The 18,006-nt window shown below is 44.3% G+C and overlaps 1 protein-coding gene across 3 annotated transcripts in view; it reads left to right on the top strand.

Moving 5' to 3' along the window:
- The first annotated feature begins 4,514 nt into the window (after nt 1-4,514).
- SLC44A5 (solute carrier family 44 member 5) overlaps nt 4,515-18,006 on the top strand; it is a 106,962-nt gene continuing 93,470 nt past the window's right edge. The window contains exon 1 of one of the 3 annotated variants that reach the window (XM_075037396.1): nt 4,515-4,584. In XM_075037396.1, coding sequence (XP_074893497.1) covers nt 4,554-4,584 — 31 coding nt within the window. In that variant the 5' untranslated portion in view covers nt 4,515-4,553. Of the gene's footprint in view, nt 4,585-4,856; nt 5,036-5,350; nt 5,410-18,006 lie in introns of those variants that run through there. The other 2 variants (XM_075037395.1, XM_075037394.1) reach the window with 2 other exon arrangements.

Genomic DNA, 18,006 nt, shown 5'->3' with positions numbered 1-18,006 from the left:
CTGTGCAAAAGAGGGTAGTCAGTACACTTGTCTGACTGAGCCCAGCACCTGATCACCACAGTCGTCTTATTGAATCCTATCTTCCTATTAAATCTTTTCTCAGCTATCTCTCTCTGTAATCTCATTAGCTGTGCCGTGTGTATGTGTGTTATAAGGATAAAGTGCCAGCTACTGAGGGTCATGTGTGAGTGGATTTGGTACCAGCAAATGGAGTCAGACTGGGAATGTGGGTGCCCCCAGCCTGTGGTGCCAGCTTCTGGAGCCGGTGAGGTCCCAGTGTCAGCTACTGAGGCAGAAACAGCGTGTGTCCCAAAAACCTGCTACTGGGAAGGACTGGTGCGGGTGAGTCGAGTGAGGGGCTCAGCAGCAGCAGCCAGAGTGGGACAGCAGGTCACAGCTCCTGTGCCTGATGCTGGTTGCTGAGGGTGGTGAGTGCCAGTAACTTCCCGAAAGTGAGCGTGCTTGTCTCGGTCACTGGCAAACTTCAAGCTGGACTTGCCAGTAAGTAGGAGCTGCTGGGTCCAGGCAGGGATATCTGGTAGGCAAGAATCCGTGCTGCTATCCAGGGTGACCTGTGAGTGCGGAGTGTCTGCGGGACGAGTGTGAGTGCGGAGTGTCTGTGGGACGAGTGTGAGTGCGGAGTGTCTGCGGGACGAGTGTGAGTGCGGAGTGTCTGCGGGATGAGTGTGAGTGCGGAGTGCCTGTGGGATGAGTATGGGTGCTAGGCATTTGCAGGAAGCATCAAGCCGGACCAGCCAGCAAGTAGGCAGCCCCTGAGGTGGGCAAGAGTGCTGGGATCTCGGCAGGGGTACTGGGCAGACAGAGGGGCCGTGAATGTGCATGTGCTTGTGCATCCAGAGAGTCTCGTGTGTGTGCCTGCACTAGCGACCTTTTGTGTCTGCCAGCCCAAGCAGAGGAAGGGAGGTGATTGCCTGCGCTCATGTTCAAGGCAGGTCCTGTACGGAGGTACTGTTGAAGGCAGTGCCTCACCTGTGGCAGTGCGTGTGTCCGACCAAGTCCGTGTCCCGTGTGTGTCTGTGCGTGTGACCAGCTGAGCCCGTGTCCTGTGTGTGTCTGTGCGTGTGTCTCTAGGTCGCGGGCTGAGCTTCACTGCCGGCTGAACCTGCAAATGGGAAGGTGGCAGCCCCATCCCTCTGCCTGGGCAGAGATGCTGGGTCCCCAGGCACCGGCCTGGGCTCCAGCAGCTGGGCACGGGGGGGTTCTGGGCCGGAGCTGCAAGAGGCGACAGCCACTCCTAACACCCCTTAACAGTTTTTAGCCATAAAAACACTTTTCCCACTATGGTGGCTTAATCTATTTAAGTCTTTTTGATGAGGAACCTTGTGGAATGTTCTCAGAAATGCAAAATCAGCTGTATTCCCTCATCTTCATGCCTACTGACTCCTTAGGAGGTCTCCAGTAGTTCTGTGAGCCCCAACTTCTCTTCACAAATATCATACTTCCCTGTTTGTCATATATTCCAAATCTATCTGCATTATTGTAGTTTCCACTATTTGCAATGTGCAGAGGTGAGGTTTATGAGTCTGCAGTTTTTTGGATTTTCATCACCAGTATTTTCAAGAATTTCCAAAATCTTTACCACCTTCAATTCTATATACGCATAGGAGGCTTAAGGAAAAATATCATATTGGCCCCGCATATTCTCCTCCTGCTCCTGGCCTTTAAAAAAAGGATTATTTTTAGTGTCCACACTTTTTGCAAATTAATGCTCAAACTCTTCTTTGGCCTGCCTTATTGTGCTTTCACATTTAACCTGCCAAATTTTGTGATTCTTTCTAATTTACTCATTTGAACACAACTTTAACTTATCAAAAGATTCCTCTGTGTTTGTAGCAACTGCCCATTTCATTCTGTCTAAACATGCTGGCTTCCTTTTGCCATTTGTCAGGCCCTTCTGAGAAACATGAATATACAAAGATGACCTGCTATGTCTCAAAGTGGTGTCTTTACGTAGCCTTCTATCTACCTGGAAAACTCTAAATCATGTAGTTTTTAGTGCTATTCTAACCTTTTTAGTTCTTTTTAGTTAGTTTTCTCTTTTTTTAGTGTATTTTTAAGTTATTCCTTGGTTCTGATAGTCAGAACCAAGACAAAAGTTACTTCTCCTGGAGGATTCTACACTAACTTCTTAATACTATATATGATTTTATTCTTCAACAAAATCATAAGTATCTTGATTTTATATTGGTCTACAAACCCTAATTAAACGGAAGAAAGATCTTTGCTAGAGTGCACGTGAGGGTTGGTTTTTTTTTGCCAGGACTTGGAAGTTCTGTGTAAGTAAAAGCTTATTTCTAGCTGTTAGCCATAGTCCAACATACATATATGTTCTGTAATATATAACATATGCTGTATGTTATATATATATAGCGTATATGTTAAATATAACATATGCTAAATACAATAGATAATACAGAATATAAATACTATATTGTATAGTATGTATAATATTATATATACACAATAACACACACACACACTATGTAATATATTGTGTATGCTGTATATTATATATACTATATATATGATACATATATAATATATTTTATATATTTATTTGTGGGACTGGCTATACAAACTCCATTACCTAGGTTTTTTATTGTGTAGTTTGTTGAGATCCCAATGTCCATTCTTGAAAGTAGGCTATATATAGATACACACACCCCTCTGCACAAAGGGAACAGAGTAACACTGAGCTGTAGAATAATACTGAAACTTCTATGAGAATACTACTTCAGCTCTGACTAGCAAATCCTGTCATGCCCTGCTACCTTCAGGTTACCATGCCTTATCAGAATGAGCCAGAAGACATTAACCCACCACCTTGTTTCTTACAAAACTGTCCTACACAGCTTTTCTCACATTTGACTCAGTCTCCGACACAAGCAGCTCTTCTTTCTATAGGTGAGATTGTTGGAATTGTTCTCTAGTCATCAACACTGAGATGAAATAAAGATTTCTTCTTAGATAGCAAAGTATGTCATCCCTTTTCCACATCAGGTGTTTACCCTTGGGATCCATTTCCTGGAATGCAGACAGGCATCTTGGGTAGCTAGACCGGGTAAGTGGCTTAAGAGGATAGGTGGACTAGGTTTAAGAAGGAACTCTCATTAACTTTGCAGACCACTGGTGGTGCACAAAATGCATAAACCTTTGCCTAGGTAGTATCTGATGAAATAGGGTAACTGGAGGAAGCGACTACCAATTTTAAGAGTTAGAAGGACAAATAAATCCTTGCAATTTAATGCAGAGGGGGAAGTAACTTCCCCCAGTACTTCCACTACTAGCAGACAAAACTGCATATGTGGAATTCCGTAATTATCAGAGCAATTGGCCTGAACTGAGGCCTCTGGGAGGATGGATAAGGTGCTACATATGCCTGATGTAGTTTTCTTAAAACTAGCCGAGGCAGCTAGCTCTACAAGACCTGGTGGTGTACTCACTGCGGAGGAGGCACATACCGTCACTGCCTCTAACGCCCATGTGATTGGTTTATGTTTCAATACAAGTGTAGTAACAACTTCCATGATCTATGCATATTAATTTACTCATAAGTAAAATAATCGTGTGCCTTTGAGGGTCTGAAGCCAATTTTCGAAAGGGTAACTTTACTTGCAAGCCTTGGGAAGTCCCTTTTCCTCACATTGTTCATGTGGAAACATGTAAATGATGGCCTACAGGTGCACTTCTCTCAAGAATTATATAGGGTTATTTCAAAATTTTTTCAATACAAAATGTTCCTTGTGTTGGACTTAGTGAAGTTTCCCTAAACGCAGACTAATGGATAAACAGCACTGCGACATCTGAACGTAGCGTCCTTTTGCTGTAGCGATGATTTGGGCTGTCACGACTCAAACCGAATCTCAGCAGTCAGACTAATTGCTCTTTAAGTGGCGTCGCCCCATTCAGATAAAACAGAGGGAGGTGGATGACAACTGAAGGAAAGTTTGTGACCAGCAATCTGTGTTTGTCAGGACCGATCCTGGTTTTTGACCGAATCATGAGAATAGCCCCCACCAGGACCCAAACCTGAAGGGTTAAAATGCCTCCCGGTCAGGAGGGGACAGAAAACCCGGCTCCCCGTGAGCATGCCAGAGTGCTGCGACCTCTCAGCGGCCCCTGCGAGCTCACGCCCTTTCCTCGCGTGGGCCGGAGGCTGCTCCTCGCGGGGCGGGGCGGCTCGGCCCGGCCCGGCCCGGCCCGGCCCGGCCCGGCCCGGCCCGGGAGCTCAGCACGGGCGGCCCGGACAGCTCCGCGGGGGCCGCGGCAGGAGGCGCTTTCCAAGGTGGCTGCCGGGGCCGGCGGGGCCCGGGCGGGCAGCGCGCGGCTCCAGGACCGGGCTGCCCGCTTCCTCCCCGCGGCAAAACCTCCGGGCTCAGGGCACGGGAAGGGAGAGCCCGCCCGCCCTGACAGCGGCACGGGCGCCCGAGCCGGAGCCGAGCCGGCTGCTGGCGGTCACGTTTCGCGGGGGGGGCGACCGGCGCTCCGCGGCAGGGCGCTCCTCCCAGGCGGCGCCCGGCGGCGGGGAGAGGATGGAGACGCCCCCGCCGCGGACCCCGCCAGGTACGGCGCCCGCTGCCACCAGCCGCCGAAGTTGTCGGCGGGAGCCGGGCCCGCCCGAAGTTAGCGAGGCGCGTCCCGAGGAGGGGGCGTGCGGTCCTGCCGCCGGCTGCGGGCCGTCCTGCCGCCCCCACGCCTGCCCTCGGCGCGGCCCCTCTGCCCGCGGCTCCCCCCCCCGCCCCGCACGGCTCGGGCACCGCCCCCGCGGGCTCGGCGCAGGCGTCGGCCGCGGAGCCGACGGGACGGGAGGGTCAGCGCGGGGCGCGGGTGGCGTTCCGAGCGGCCGCGGCGGAGCGGAGCGGGAGGCTGCCCGGCCGCCGCCGCCTCTCATGCCTTCACGGCAACAAAGAGCGCGCTGAGCGGCGGGCGGAGGCGCCGGGCCCCTGGCTGTGCCGGCGCGGAGGGCACCGGGAGACGATGGCGAGGAAGGGAGAAGCCTCCGCGCCTCTCTACGGTGAGCGCTGGGGCGGCGGGGGCAAGGCGGGGCGGCCGCCGGTGCTCGCGGGCGGAGGCGGCCGGCGCCCGTGCCTCCCTCCGGCCTGTTTACGTTGCGGATCCAGCCAGCGTGCGGCAGCAGCGGCGAGAGTTTGTTTCCCTCGGCGGATGCCGGGGGCGGGGTGGGCGTAGGGCCCCCCCTCCACCCCGCGTAGGAGGGAGCCCCCCCCCAGGACGCCGGGGCACCTCTCTGCCGCTGCGGCGGCTCGCCCGGCCCGAAGAAGGCGGGACGGTGGGGTTCGGGGAGGGGAGCCGGCGGAGGGGAGCCGGCGGGCGCAGAGATGGGGGCGGGCAGGGCGAGAGCCTCCTCCGCCGCCCCCTCCCCGGGAGCAGGTGCGTTGCGGCCGCTTTGTCCGCGCTCTGGGGAGGAGAGGGCTGCGGTGCGTGCCCGCCCGGGGCCCCGGGGGCCGGCGCGAAGGCCGCCGGGCGGCAGGTGCGCGGCGGCGGGGAGGGCCGGCCGTTGGGCGCGCGGGGCCGGGCCGGGCCGGGCCAGGCCGCGGCGGCCGCTGGGCGCGCGGGACCGGCGCGCGGGGCTGGGGGCTGCTTACCCGCGGGCCGTGGCGGGGCCGCGGTCCCGGGGCCGGGCGGCGGGAGCCCGCTGCGCTGGCGGCAGTCGTGGGGCGCCGGTGGTTTGGGCGTAGGGACGGGGAGCCCGGAGGCGTAGCCGGGGTACCCGGACGGAGCGAGCTCCGCTCCCCGACTGGATCCTGCCAGCCCGCGCGTCGGGGAAGGTCACCGGGGGCAGAACTTCGTCTCGGTGCTCGAGCTCTGCTTTAATTGCTCCTTGGAAGCTCGTGTGTTTGCGACAGAGGACACGGGGTTTGCAAAGCTCCTTAGCCTGTTTGAAGGTGTCGCTACAAAACCGGCTTCCTCTCCCAGCCTGCGCGAGATTTCCATGGCAAAACAAATCTGCAGAATGAGCAAACCCCCTTAGAAACAAGGCTTCTTTTCTGCGAGTCCCAAAGGCTGCCTGTAATTGGCCGAGTGATGCAAATGGGCAAAAACGGCCTGGTGAAGCGGCCTTTGCCTCGAATCGCAGGCTTGCTGTGTGACTTGTTTACGACTCAGAAAACTCTATTTTATAATTCACCTCTGTGGTCTGAACCTTGATCTGCACAGCTTGTTTTCCTCCCAGAAAGGAGATGGTAAGAAAGCCTTTAGGGCAGGAAGACAAGCCAGAAGGAAATTAGTGTGTTTCAAAGGTGAAATCTAAGTAGGTGAGTCTGTAGTTATTTAACTTGTGAGAGAACCTGCTCCTACTCCTATGGAATTCAGATGGTTTTGCAGGTTACTGCAGAGGGAGTAGGCCTAGGACCATAGATACTCAGCGCTGATCGTAGAAAGATAGGCATGGAAATATTCTTCTGAAAGAAGAGCAGGAATACAGTATTCAGGAAGGGAAAACACATTTTGAATAGAGTTCAGTAAGTGCCATATGTGCTTCCTCACTTGCCATTTGTAAGCAAGAACGCTCTGGTAAGAAAGTCATGACAGGAAGTACCGAGTGTTGTATTGTCATAATACAATAATTTTTAAGCTTCATTTTTCAAAGCATGTTACTCAGGTAAGGAAGCGTGATCCTTCAGTTATTCAACTTGAGGGAGGAGGGCAATGTATCTGTAATCAACTTGTAGTTCTGAAGAATTGTTCTGACTAGAATTTTTGCTACTTTATCTGTTTCATGTCATCATTGTGTTTACTTCTTTTTATCTCATTAGCATATGTAGATTTTGTTAGTGGTGGTGTGTATTGTTTTAACCACATTTGCAGGAATCTTGCGTAATTGCACTAGGCTTGTATTGGGAAGCAAGGTTTGAATTCAGATTTGTTTTCCCTGTTAGATCACATAATGTTAAAGACTTACAAAAGGAAAGAGCACCATTTCCAAATTAAGCATATACAGTATGGTTTTCCTTTTAAATTAGGTTGCTGTAATAGTTATTCTCTTGACTTTGTTATCTCTGCCAGTAACTGGTTATTTATTAGCCCACAGGTATGTTTTTCAGAGGTATAGGTGTCCTAAACTTCTCTCCTTGAATCTCAAGGATTCCTCAGAGTTTCAGCATTTACAAATGAGAAAGGCAAATTCTTCTCAAAAGTTTTGGGCTTTTAACTTGTGGCATCAATCTGATTCTTTAGAAGAGATGAGTCAAGCCCATGGTTGACCGCTGACATTAGACTCCATGAACAGTTTTGTAACTGCCTCAGATTTCTCTTTGAGGTAACGAGCATCCTGTCAGATGACTGGATATTATGAGTTAGACTGACTGGTGGAAGCCCAAGGTACCAGACACACTGGTTGACTGCTAGTGTGAATATGGCTCTGTAAAAGGTTTTGATAAGCCCATAGGCATTTTGAGGCCCTTAAGCTCTCTCACTTTTAGTTGCGTTGTCTGTCTGCATGCATGTGTGAGAAGGATTGTAAATTCATCTTCGAAAAAACAAGCTTCTTGGTGGTTTCTGAAGTTTAGTCTTCATTGGGATAGCTGTAAGCTGGCTCCAGGAATTGCATCAAGTTTGTCCTTAAAATGGGTTAAATACAAAGGTTTTGTCATGAACAATGACAATTACTTTATTGAGGCCTGCCTCCATAGCAGGGGACTTCCAAATGAGAAAAAACAAAGTTCTTTCCCAACAGGAACGTTGCCACTGAAGCTAACGAGGCAAAATATTCATTATTTCCTTTTCTCATCACAGCTGATTTTTCAGATTGTGGGATCTTTATTTTTTAACCAAAGTAGTATTTTCTTTCATGTAACTGCAATATTAAGGGCTGTCATGTGACTGTTGAAATCAATGGTAAAATTCTTTTTGTCTTCGTTGCAGAATCAGGCTCTTAGCAGTGATTGTACTGAAGTCCAAATGGATGATGATGATGTCTTTAAAAAAAGCTTTTGTCACTATTTTAAGAAACATTACTGAGGGGAAGTATATGAAGTGCCAAATTTGATTACTTTCAACTCAAATTTGGCTGGCTTACTTTTTTATATCTACATATTTAGATCCTCTCTAGGAAGAACTACTTTCCTATGATTTCTTTTGCCAGTAGTGGGTGCAACCAAAACTTGAGTCTATAATTTGGATTCCTACTTACTGCTGCAAAGTGATGATGTCGGGTTTTTTACTAAAAAGTATTCTATTTGATTATTTTCCCAAGTGGGGGAGGTTTTTCCATTTCCCTTGGAAGAGCTTTTGATGAACTATGAAATTTTCTATCAAGATATGTTATTTCTTGTAGCTTGGCCTGCATTCCCCTTTTCTTAATTTCATTCAGTTACACGTGTACCATGCAGGAAGCACATCCTCAATCTGAGGAAAATGGGCCATTTAGCCATAGCAGTGTTACACGATGTGGAAGCCATTGGCTGTGACACTGCTGCAGATAAAGCCTCCTTAGCTCCTGCTGGTAAATCCTTGTATATCATGTTATGTAATTCATTTTGCCTTCTAAGGTTCAAATTTCATACCAGTGGGGTACATTCATATTAAAGGTGAAACTTAATTTAACACTTTATTCACATTCGAATATACTCAGAAGTGTTACAAGTAGGTGACACTCAGATTCAGATGGTTTAAACCTTTCTTCCTCTGACATAAATTTGGTCCACTTTATCTAGGCTTTGCAGTGCATGTTTTAGGTGGGATAAATCATTTACTCTTTGAGCACATCTGCTTAGCCTAGGTACAGAGCTTCAGCAATGTCTGATTTTGCTAGCATACTAGTTTTAGAGAAAACAATTCACTGTGGAATAAATTTAGGGGACTGAGGAGAAAAACAGAGAGAGAATTTTAAAAGCAGCACTTTGTAGTATGTTCCTGGTTGTTTATTACTGCAGATAGGTCTCTTCAAGTAAGAACTTTCTCTCTTAGCATGCTGCTTCATCTTTTGCCAGGTCCTGTGGTAATGTCGTCCACAACATCCTTGTCCCAAGAGTTACAGTCAATGGCTCAATATCCAGATGCAAACCAGTAATGAGTGGTGTCTGTGTTAGGACCAATGCTATTTAATATCTTCTTCAACAACAATAGATAGTAGGATTGCTGTCCCAAAAGCTGGGTTCTTTCATCCAGTGTGCAATAAGCCAATCAATACATCAAGTTGAGATGTTTGTCTTTATTGCTATACTGCAGTATAGGGTGCCAGATCTCCAAATACCTGTACACCTTTAGAAAGAAAGGTTGAGGTTTTTATACAATCTTGTGACAAGCAAACACATACGGCAAAAGTTGTGATAGGCTACACAAACTTATATAATGAAAAGATCTTTTGAGCATGTCATGCTCTTGTCCAGTTCATTATACTAAGGTGGTCTCATATTTACATGCTCATTATGCACAAGTGGGTGTTGATTTTAGTATTAAAATTAAGCAAGGTAATGTAAGCTGATTCTCATCCAGCTTTGACTAATCTACCATTATCTATTCCTAATGAATAAGATGTTCTTGGTTATACATACCACACATATTCTAACTCTCCACTTATCTTAAGTTTACATGATCACTTAGCAGCACCTCCAAGGTAATGCATTTCTTCATACCAATTATTTCAAAATTTCTTAAGTTTTGCCAACTTTGCGAGCTAATTCTGCGAGTTACTGTAACAGGATTGAGTGCACCCTCAGCAAGTTTACAGATGACACCAAGCTGAATGGTGCAGTTGATACACTAGAAGGAAGGGGGTGCCATCCAGAGGGGCCTTGACAGGCTTGAGGAGCGGACCTGTGCGAACCTCTTGAAGTCCACCAAGGCCAAGTGCAAGGTCATCCATCTGGGTTGGAGCAATCCCAAGCACAATTACAGGCTGGGAGATGAATGGTTTGAGAGCAGCCCTGTGGAGAAGGCCTTGGGGGTACCAGTGGATGCAAAATTGGACATGAGCAGGCAATGTGCACTTGCAGCCCAGAAAGCCAATTGTATCCTGGCCTACCTAAAAAGAAGCATGGCCAGCAGGTCGAGGGAAGTGATTCTCCCCCTCTATTCTGCTCTGGTGAGACCCTGCCTGGAGTACTGCATCCAGCTCTGGGGTCTCCAGCACAAGGACATGGACCTGTAGAGTAGGTCCAGAGGAGGGCCACAAAACTGGTCAGAGGGCTGGAACACCTCTCCTGTGAAGAAAGGCTGCAAGAGTTGGGGTTGTTAAGCCTGGAGAAGAGATGGCTCCAGGGAGACCTTATTATGGCCTTTCAATATATAGAGGGGTTTATAAGATGGAGAAAGACCTTTTTTACCAAAGCCTATATTGACAGGACAAAGGGCAATGCTTTTAAACTGAAAGAGAGTAGATTTAAGTTGAACCTAAGGAAGAAATTCTTTGTGATGAGGGTGGTGAGGCACTGGAACGGGTTGCCCAGAGAAGCTGAGGATGCCCCATCATTGGAAGTGTTCATGGGCAGGCTGGATGTGGCTTAGAGTAACCAGATCTGGTGAAAGATGTCCATGCCCGTGAAAGGGGGGGTTGGACTAGATGATCTTCAAAGATCCCTTCCAACTCAAAGCTTTCAATGGTCTGTATACCGCTTTTGTATTTGTAGCAAGCACCTGTTGTCCCAAGTTGTTTAGATGACTAAGATTCTTATACCAACCCTCTAATTTGCCTGGATAGTAATTACATGAAGGAGAAGGTGGTGTGTTGACTTTAAATAGTGATGAGATTCTGAACAGTAGGTAATTAATTTAAATTTGATTATCTGTTCCAAATTTTTCCATTAAAAAAGTAAATTCCATGAGTCCCAGAACTCAGGAAGCCAAGTTTCCTATGCTCACGTCTTGTGACTGATGGACTTTGTAGTCAAAGTCAATCAAGTTTTGGGGGACATTTAGACAGTAACTTCCCATCCCCCATCTTTGATTCTCTGCAGTCTAATACGGTGTTTGCTTAACCTTTCATGCCTCAAGGCATGTGCAGGGTAGTCTTTCTCTGCCTCCTGCTGATTTTCACAAAATGTAAAATTATCTTAACACATATCCACTCTTCTAGCAGATTTAATGGAAGTTGATGATGGAATCATAAGTTATTGGAAAGTATAAACACAACACCCACAGAAGGTTTATGCAGTCACATTGTAGAGTTATTGAAAAGTAGGTTTAATAAACACAGTACTTAGTTGCAAAAGGGTGACTTGTAGAAAAAAATTAAGATACTGCAGTATGTACTTTGGTTGAGGTGAAAGTGACAAAGCAATTTTAGGCCATTTATGTGGCTGATGTTTCTGTCTTGACTTCATAAACACAAAATGAATGCAGTAGGAGACACATACAAGATCATCACACTTTGTGTATGTGAGCTAGCTTTCTAATATCTCAAAGTATGAGGAATGTTTCTTCCCAGAGCAGAATTGGGCTCTAAATCAGGTGTCTAATGTGGAGATGTGTCTGTATACTCTGAGCCGTATGACATCTATATGACTTGTAGTCAGGAAGTTCATGATCATGTTGAATGTTCTTATAATGAGTTTGTTTTCTTGGAATAGATATGACAAAGTATATGTCATAATTCACTGAACAATCAGTATGGTATCAAGAAAGTATTAGAAATGCAGTACAGATTTGTTTCCTTTTACCTTTTTGTCATTACAAGATTTTAACTCAAATTTATCTCTACAGAAGTCAACAGAAAGTTAGGCCCCAAAACTTTAGGAATCACAGGACTGATAACCCTAACTTTTTCTCATGCATATTAAATTATAATGTTAGAGGAAAAAATAAAAATCCCTATAGAACTGTGTAAGAGTGAATACAAAGGTTTGCAATAGCTTTCTAGATAAATTAGAAACTAGTCAATTATGTAAATATGCGTTTCAGGACTGTTTAAGTACACATTTTCATAATGCATACTTTGAAGGCTTTAAATGCACATTATTGACTGCAATAGGATGTGATATAAATATGTATCTAGACTGTTAGAGACACACACTATTTTTATTGAACAGTGGTGACTATTAATGGGTATTTTAAAGAAAGTAAAGTATTTACCCAATAGAGATGAGACTTTCTGAACATCAGTGTGGTTTATTGTGTGTTATGGTAAAACCCTGATTACAAGATAACTGGATGTTCTTAGTTTTCTATGCAGTTGTGGTATTTCAGAAGCATCTGTACTTTGGTGATAGTTATACCTTCATGGGATTCCTACACTGTGCTGATCTCAGAAACAGTTTGAACATCCTTTCCTCATTTGGATTATCACGGAGACTTTTATGGGATGACTTGGATTTATAAAGCTAGGCATATTCTAAGTTTTTGCAAGAGGTCTTCAACAGCTTATTGACGAGATGCATACTATAGCTCAGTTAAATTTACAAACATCTCCTTTGATACAACGATAAGTGCTTACTTTGTTAATATAAGTAGCTGAGCTGAATTCAATGTATCTTCTTAAAATATGAAAAATACTGCACACCAGAAACATTTAGGTCAGTAAGTGAACAGGCAATAAAACCAGTAGGATTTAGTCAATACAAATTGCTCATCTAGTGGTCTAGTACTTCTGTGTATTTCTTGAGCCAAATTAATTTCTACACTTTCCATTCCAATTAAGATTCTAGAGTATGTGAAAGCATCCAGGCTCTGATTTATCATCCTTTAGAGCCTGAGTATTGTACTTCTTTCAGCTTATTGACTTAAGCTGAGCAGTTCTTGGGAGTAAGGTATTGCTCAGCCATGAACAAGGATGATGCAATCAGAACATCTTTAAGTAAGGAGATTAATTTAACTGTTATGCATAGCTATACACTATTCAGTTGATAATTTATTGCTGACTGGTGTGACTGCATGTCACTGAACATTACCCAGAAAGAAATAGTTTAATAAGCTAGGCTTCTTTATGACTAAATAAATTTTGTTATGTCTTTTAAAAAGCAGGATATTGATACATAGTTGAGGGCAAATTCTCTCTGCTACGACACAATTTAACAATGATGCAATGAAATAAACTCTAACCTTTACACAGTTGTCTGTCAGATGGATTGGAGCAGTTGCTACATGATACAAACTCCAGGAAAGTGTGGGTGTGTAATGGAGTTGTCATGCAGGAGGAGATAAAGCTCAAACCCACTACTTTTAGTGGAACTCCCTGTGTTATCAAAACAAGGCTTTTCATACATGTATCAAACTTTAAAAGCCTTTAGTGTTCTTATTTCCTTGGACTATGTTCTCTGCAAAAGGAGACATTGCACAGAAACATGAAGCATAACTGTTGCCGAGTTAGAATTAGTACACTTACCATAACTTTGTAGTTCTGTCAGAGTTAGCAAATCCTTCTGTTTAGGAATCCATCGATATTTATCTGCATCAGGGCGCTGAGAGCACGAATAGGTCATTGTTGCCCTGACCAGTCTCTTCTGGGCTTCCACCCACGTCCTCTGACCAAGGGTTCTGTTTAAGCTCAGGCTGGTGCCTTCGGTTCCTGTCTGAGCTGTGTCCTAGGGGTGTCTGTCCCTAGTCCTGTTTCTGAAGTGCTACGTGGAATCCCTGGGTAGAACCTGGCCTGTTACCCTGTCTTGCCTGATGATCACTTAACTGTCAGTAGGACCTGTTGCATGTCACTGCTTTCTGTGCTTGCCTCTGGTGCTATAGGTAAGGTCATTGCACAGCCTGTGTTTTGGGCATCCTGGGGTCCAGACTTGCCTTCCCTTAGGGAGCAGTCCTGCTCTTGCTGTTCCTTGACACTCTGTAGTCTGTCTCCACATCATTTTGTCTTCTCAATATGACTGTCAAACACTAAAAGCTGATCCTTTTTGGATTAATTGGTATTTTGTGCATTTGCCACAAAGCAGTTGTTTTCACAACTCAAGTTGATAAAAAGAAATTAAAGAAACCTCTTTATAGCAAATGCAGAGGCACTAATGGTTGTGTGAAAGACTTGGCACTTTTCTCATACCTATTTGACATGTTCATGCTCTGGTGTGCTGGGAGTTAAATATCCTCGGGTGTTCCATCTCTTTCCAAGCTTCTCTCACTTTCAAAATCAGGTACAATCTTAAATGTAAAATAAAAACAAAAGGAAATCTAGCCCTGCCCATTTTTCTCTCATGCACATACAGGTAGTATACTTATTTACATGTTTTTAGAAGGCTAGTGGAAATCTCAAAGACAAGAGAGGAGGCTGGTTCAATCAGGAAGCAGACAAATAGACAGTACCTTGAACATGTCTGGCTACAGCTGCATAAATAACTGATATGTTTGTGTTTCAGTGGGCAGTCCTGACAAATGAAAAAAAGTTCCAGCTTTTTAATTCTTTCTTCCTTTTTTAGTCCAAGATGGCTTACTGAATTCAGTCCCAAGACACTCAAGGTTTTGTGTATCAAGTATTTATAAACCTTTCCCCACTCCCATCCTGTCAAGCCTTCAGCTGTGCTCCCAGCCTTTCATGGAAAAAAACCAAGTCTTAGGCTTTAGAGGGTTGCTTAGGTTGATGTGTTTTAGGGTTTAGGGGTTTTGTTCTTTTGCTTTTTTAAATACCTATATCATTTAGCTATCTTGCTGCTTTAAAAACAGTGTTGCAAGAGATGAAAGAAATAAGACCCTAAACATTTTTTGCATGCTGAATGTAGTCATTATGCCACAAAATATATCTCTGGTCCTAGTAGTAAATTTCAGGCCTAGTTAATCAGAACTTTCTTGGAAGCCAAGGCGTTGAAGCATATTCCAGGACTTGCTGAGGTCCCTTGCTGTGGTTGGACTGTTGCCTACTGTCTACCATCTAGAACGTCTCATAGGTTTAGACTAGAAGAGTGCACTTCTGTACTTGGGAAAGAAGATAGGTATTTACAGGCACGTGGAGTTATTTCTCACCAGCATCAGTACAGATTAAAAATAAGCTTTTTTTCACCAACCTCTGCAGACCTTTGGCATTTAGGAGAAATTCTTAAAAGATGCCCCTCCAACGTGGTAGATGCATTTATAGTGCTGTTTGGTTTTCCTGTGTAGCTTCTCTTTGGCATATTATTTTTCATAATCTGTCATTGAAATAATAAAATACAGTATCAACATAACTATTCTCATGCTTAAAATTCCTGGGCTAGCGTGTCATCTCAACTCTGTTGTAGCAAATTTGTTAGAGTTTCTCAGAATGTACACCAGTGAAGCTGAGACAGTTTTGATAATTCTTTGGCACATTAGAGGTGAGGGAAGGGACAGGAAATCAAGAAAAGTTTGGTGTCTTATACTACAGTTGGGCTGTAAGAAGAGAATTTAGCATCTGTGCTAGGCTGAAAATCTTGCCTGTGGGCAAAGACGAAACACACCTTATATATAAAGCCAAGAATTCTATTGTTAGAATAATTAAAATCTTAACAGTCTAATCCAATGATCTGTATCAGTTCAAATCTAGTTATTACACAAAAAGAAAGAGTACTTCTATACAGAAAAAAGTCTCAATAATAGTTACAGTTAAATAGAGTTAAAATTGTTATATTAATGCTTCTTAATTTCTCTCCCTTTTTCCTTTTTCCTAGTGACGGAAGGTTCATCCTTCCATGTGCTACTCACAGTAACACCCCCCCCACAGCCCCCCTCAGCACCAGACTGAAGCCACCAACCTTAGAATGTGGAGCAGCGATGGAAGGTTCATCCTTCCATCCTTCTGTTGCTGCTCCAAGTCCTAAGGTTGGTGGCTTCAATCTGGTGCTGGGGGGCAGAGGAGGGGTGTTACTGTGAGTTGCCAGCATCTGGAGTCCCTTGCCAGGAGGAATATAATGTTGATATTGATGTTTTTTTCTTCCTAACTCTAGGATCCACTTTGGGAACTTTTTATATGCTTGCTAACATACTTGTATACCTTGCTCTTCATAGGCCTACAACTTCAAATTATATCCAAACTTACTATATATGGTGTGTTTTACTTACATTAAATTCTTGCTTTTTGTTCTTTTTTGTTATTCTTGAAAACCAGCATTTTCCAGCTCTAGCACTGTATTTCTTAACTTCTTGTGAGCTGTTTGTAGTCATGAGGTCTCCAGTGCTAAGCCTGTGCCCCATCTTGTGTCATCCCATGCCTGTACACTATATTACCATCCAGTCTTGTGTCTCCACTTCTCAAGGTCTCTCCTGTCATACCAGGCCTGTATTTCTCTACACTGCATCCTTATGTTAGAATCATAAATACCTCATTCTGCATAGATGAGTTAGTTGTTGCTATTATCTGTAAAAACATGGTTGTACCATACCATGATAAGCAAAAATAAAACAAATCACCCATAATCACCTGGTGAGAAGAAAAATTGCTGTTACAATTAAACCAAATGAAAAGAAACCTGGAGGTGGTTTAGTAAATTCAATAATTGATGTTCACTTGGATGTGAAAAGCTTGTTAGCTGTGCATTCGCTCCTGAAGTGCAGAAGCACATAACATTCACAGTTCCTTAACTGTGTTTACTATTTGTTTTTCCTATTGCTAGTACCTGGCTCAGAGGCAGTCAGATTTACAAAATTAGTGTGAGTATATAATTTTCCCTAGCATCTGGGTATTATGTCAAGGAGACAGTGTCTCATTAATGACTATTAGCCTAATACAATAGTGCGGAAACATCTAGCTGGATAACATAGATTGATTTAGAACTATTAAAGCATGTAAACATAGGAGTTTTCTGTGAGGTTAGGAACAAGGTGTGTTTGATGAAATATGACTCTGCTTGGTTTAATACAATGAAGATAAACACATCCCCAAATTTGTTGACAACCTTGTTTTGTTACAGTGAAGTCTAAGCAAAACATAATGGCTGTCCATTGTACAACATATACACAAGCCTGGGCATTTAGTTTTTTGCATGTATTCTTTTCCTGCTGAACTTGTACTGATTCCTTTGAGACTTTGAAGGTGTTTTAGTCATAGGTTGAGGAAGCAGTGAAGAAGTATCTAAGAAAATCCTGGAAGAAGACAAGGAGAATAACCTTTCAAAGTTCCTTCCAACTTTATTTTCTGTGATCACTTATTTAGGAGGTGGTTGAGTCTCATCAAGTTTGAGAGCCAGAAGCCGCAATAAAAAGCAGTGTTTGTGTGGGATGCCTCTAACCTTGTTACCTTTTGCAGTGTTTGTAGCAGCTCCTGGTCAAGTTCGCACACAGTAGACAGCATTTGGCCCTGGGTCAATATTCATTGCTTAAAAATTCATTCCTTCTTTCCTCTTGGATAGACAAAATAGTAGCCAAGACAGGAGATCTCGTTCATAGTACTCATTGGACTATGCTGACTTAGATGAGCTAATGGGATCTCATTCAGGTGGTGTGACAGAGGGTTTAAACTCCTTGAGGGTGGTGGGAAAGCAGTGACAAGCCTAATAAGTAATTACGGGGAAAAAATAGGTTTATCATAAACCCATGTTTTACTTTTGCTAGGATGACAGGAAATAAATGCCTGGCAGCCATTAGAGTTAGATGGATCTAAGTTTTCTTAGGCAATAGATCCCAACAATAACCAAGTATAAGTTTGGACAAAAGACCTGTGCAACTTAAACTTTGTCTTAGGTTTTTTGCTTTCTTTTTCCCTTCCATATTGTTCAGTCTGAATTTGTTGGTATCAAGCTCTTGTGATCCCAGAATTCCAGTCTCTGGAATTTACCTCTCTCCAGTTATAAATACTTTCACACCTGTCATTCTGAATAATAGAGCTGCAATCCATATGAAACATCAGTTTGTTTTGGTTTGGTTTTTTTTTTAATATTGTATTAATCTGCTGTGGCACTTCACAGCAGCTGGGCTGCTATAAGCACCCATAAATAAAAGTAGCCAGGAGGAAATCTCTCTAGCTTGTGGGATAACCCCATACAGCCTACTGCTGATTTAGAAATTCAGTGCTGTCCACAGGCCCATACAAATTATGGGGTATTTTTACAGGCAGGGATGGGATGTTTCTGACTGTTCCTTCTAACGAAGGAAGGGCCACACAGCAATATTTGCACACTTTCAACCTCGATCCACGTAAGTGAAATGATC

The sequence above is a fragment of the Buteo buteo genome, chromosome 10 (assembly GCF_964188355.1).
Source record: "Buteo buteo chromosome 10, bButBut1.hap1.1, whole genome shotgun sequence".
Taxonomy (NCBI): Eukaryota; Metazoa; Chordata; class Aves; order Accipitriformes; family Accipitridae; genus Buteo; species Buteo buteo.
Note: the sequence above shows the minus strand (reverse complement) of the source record. Positions and strands in the feature narration are given on the sequence as shown.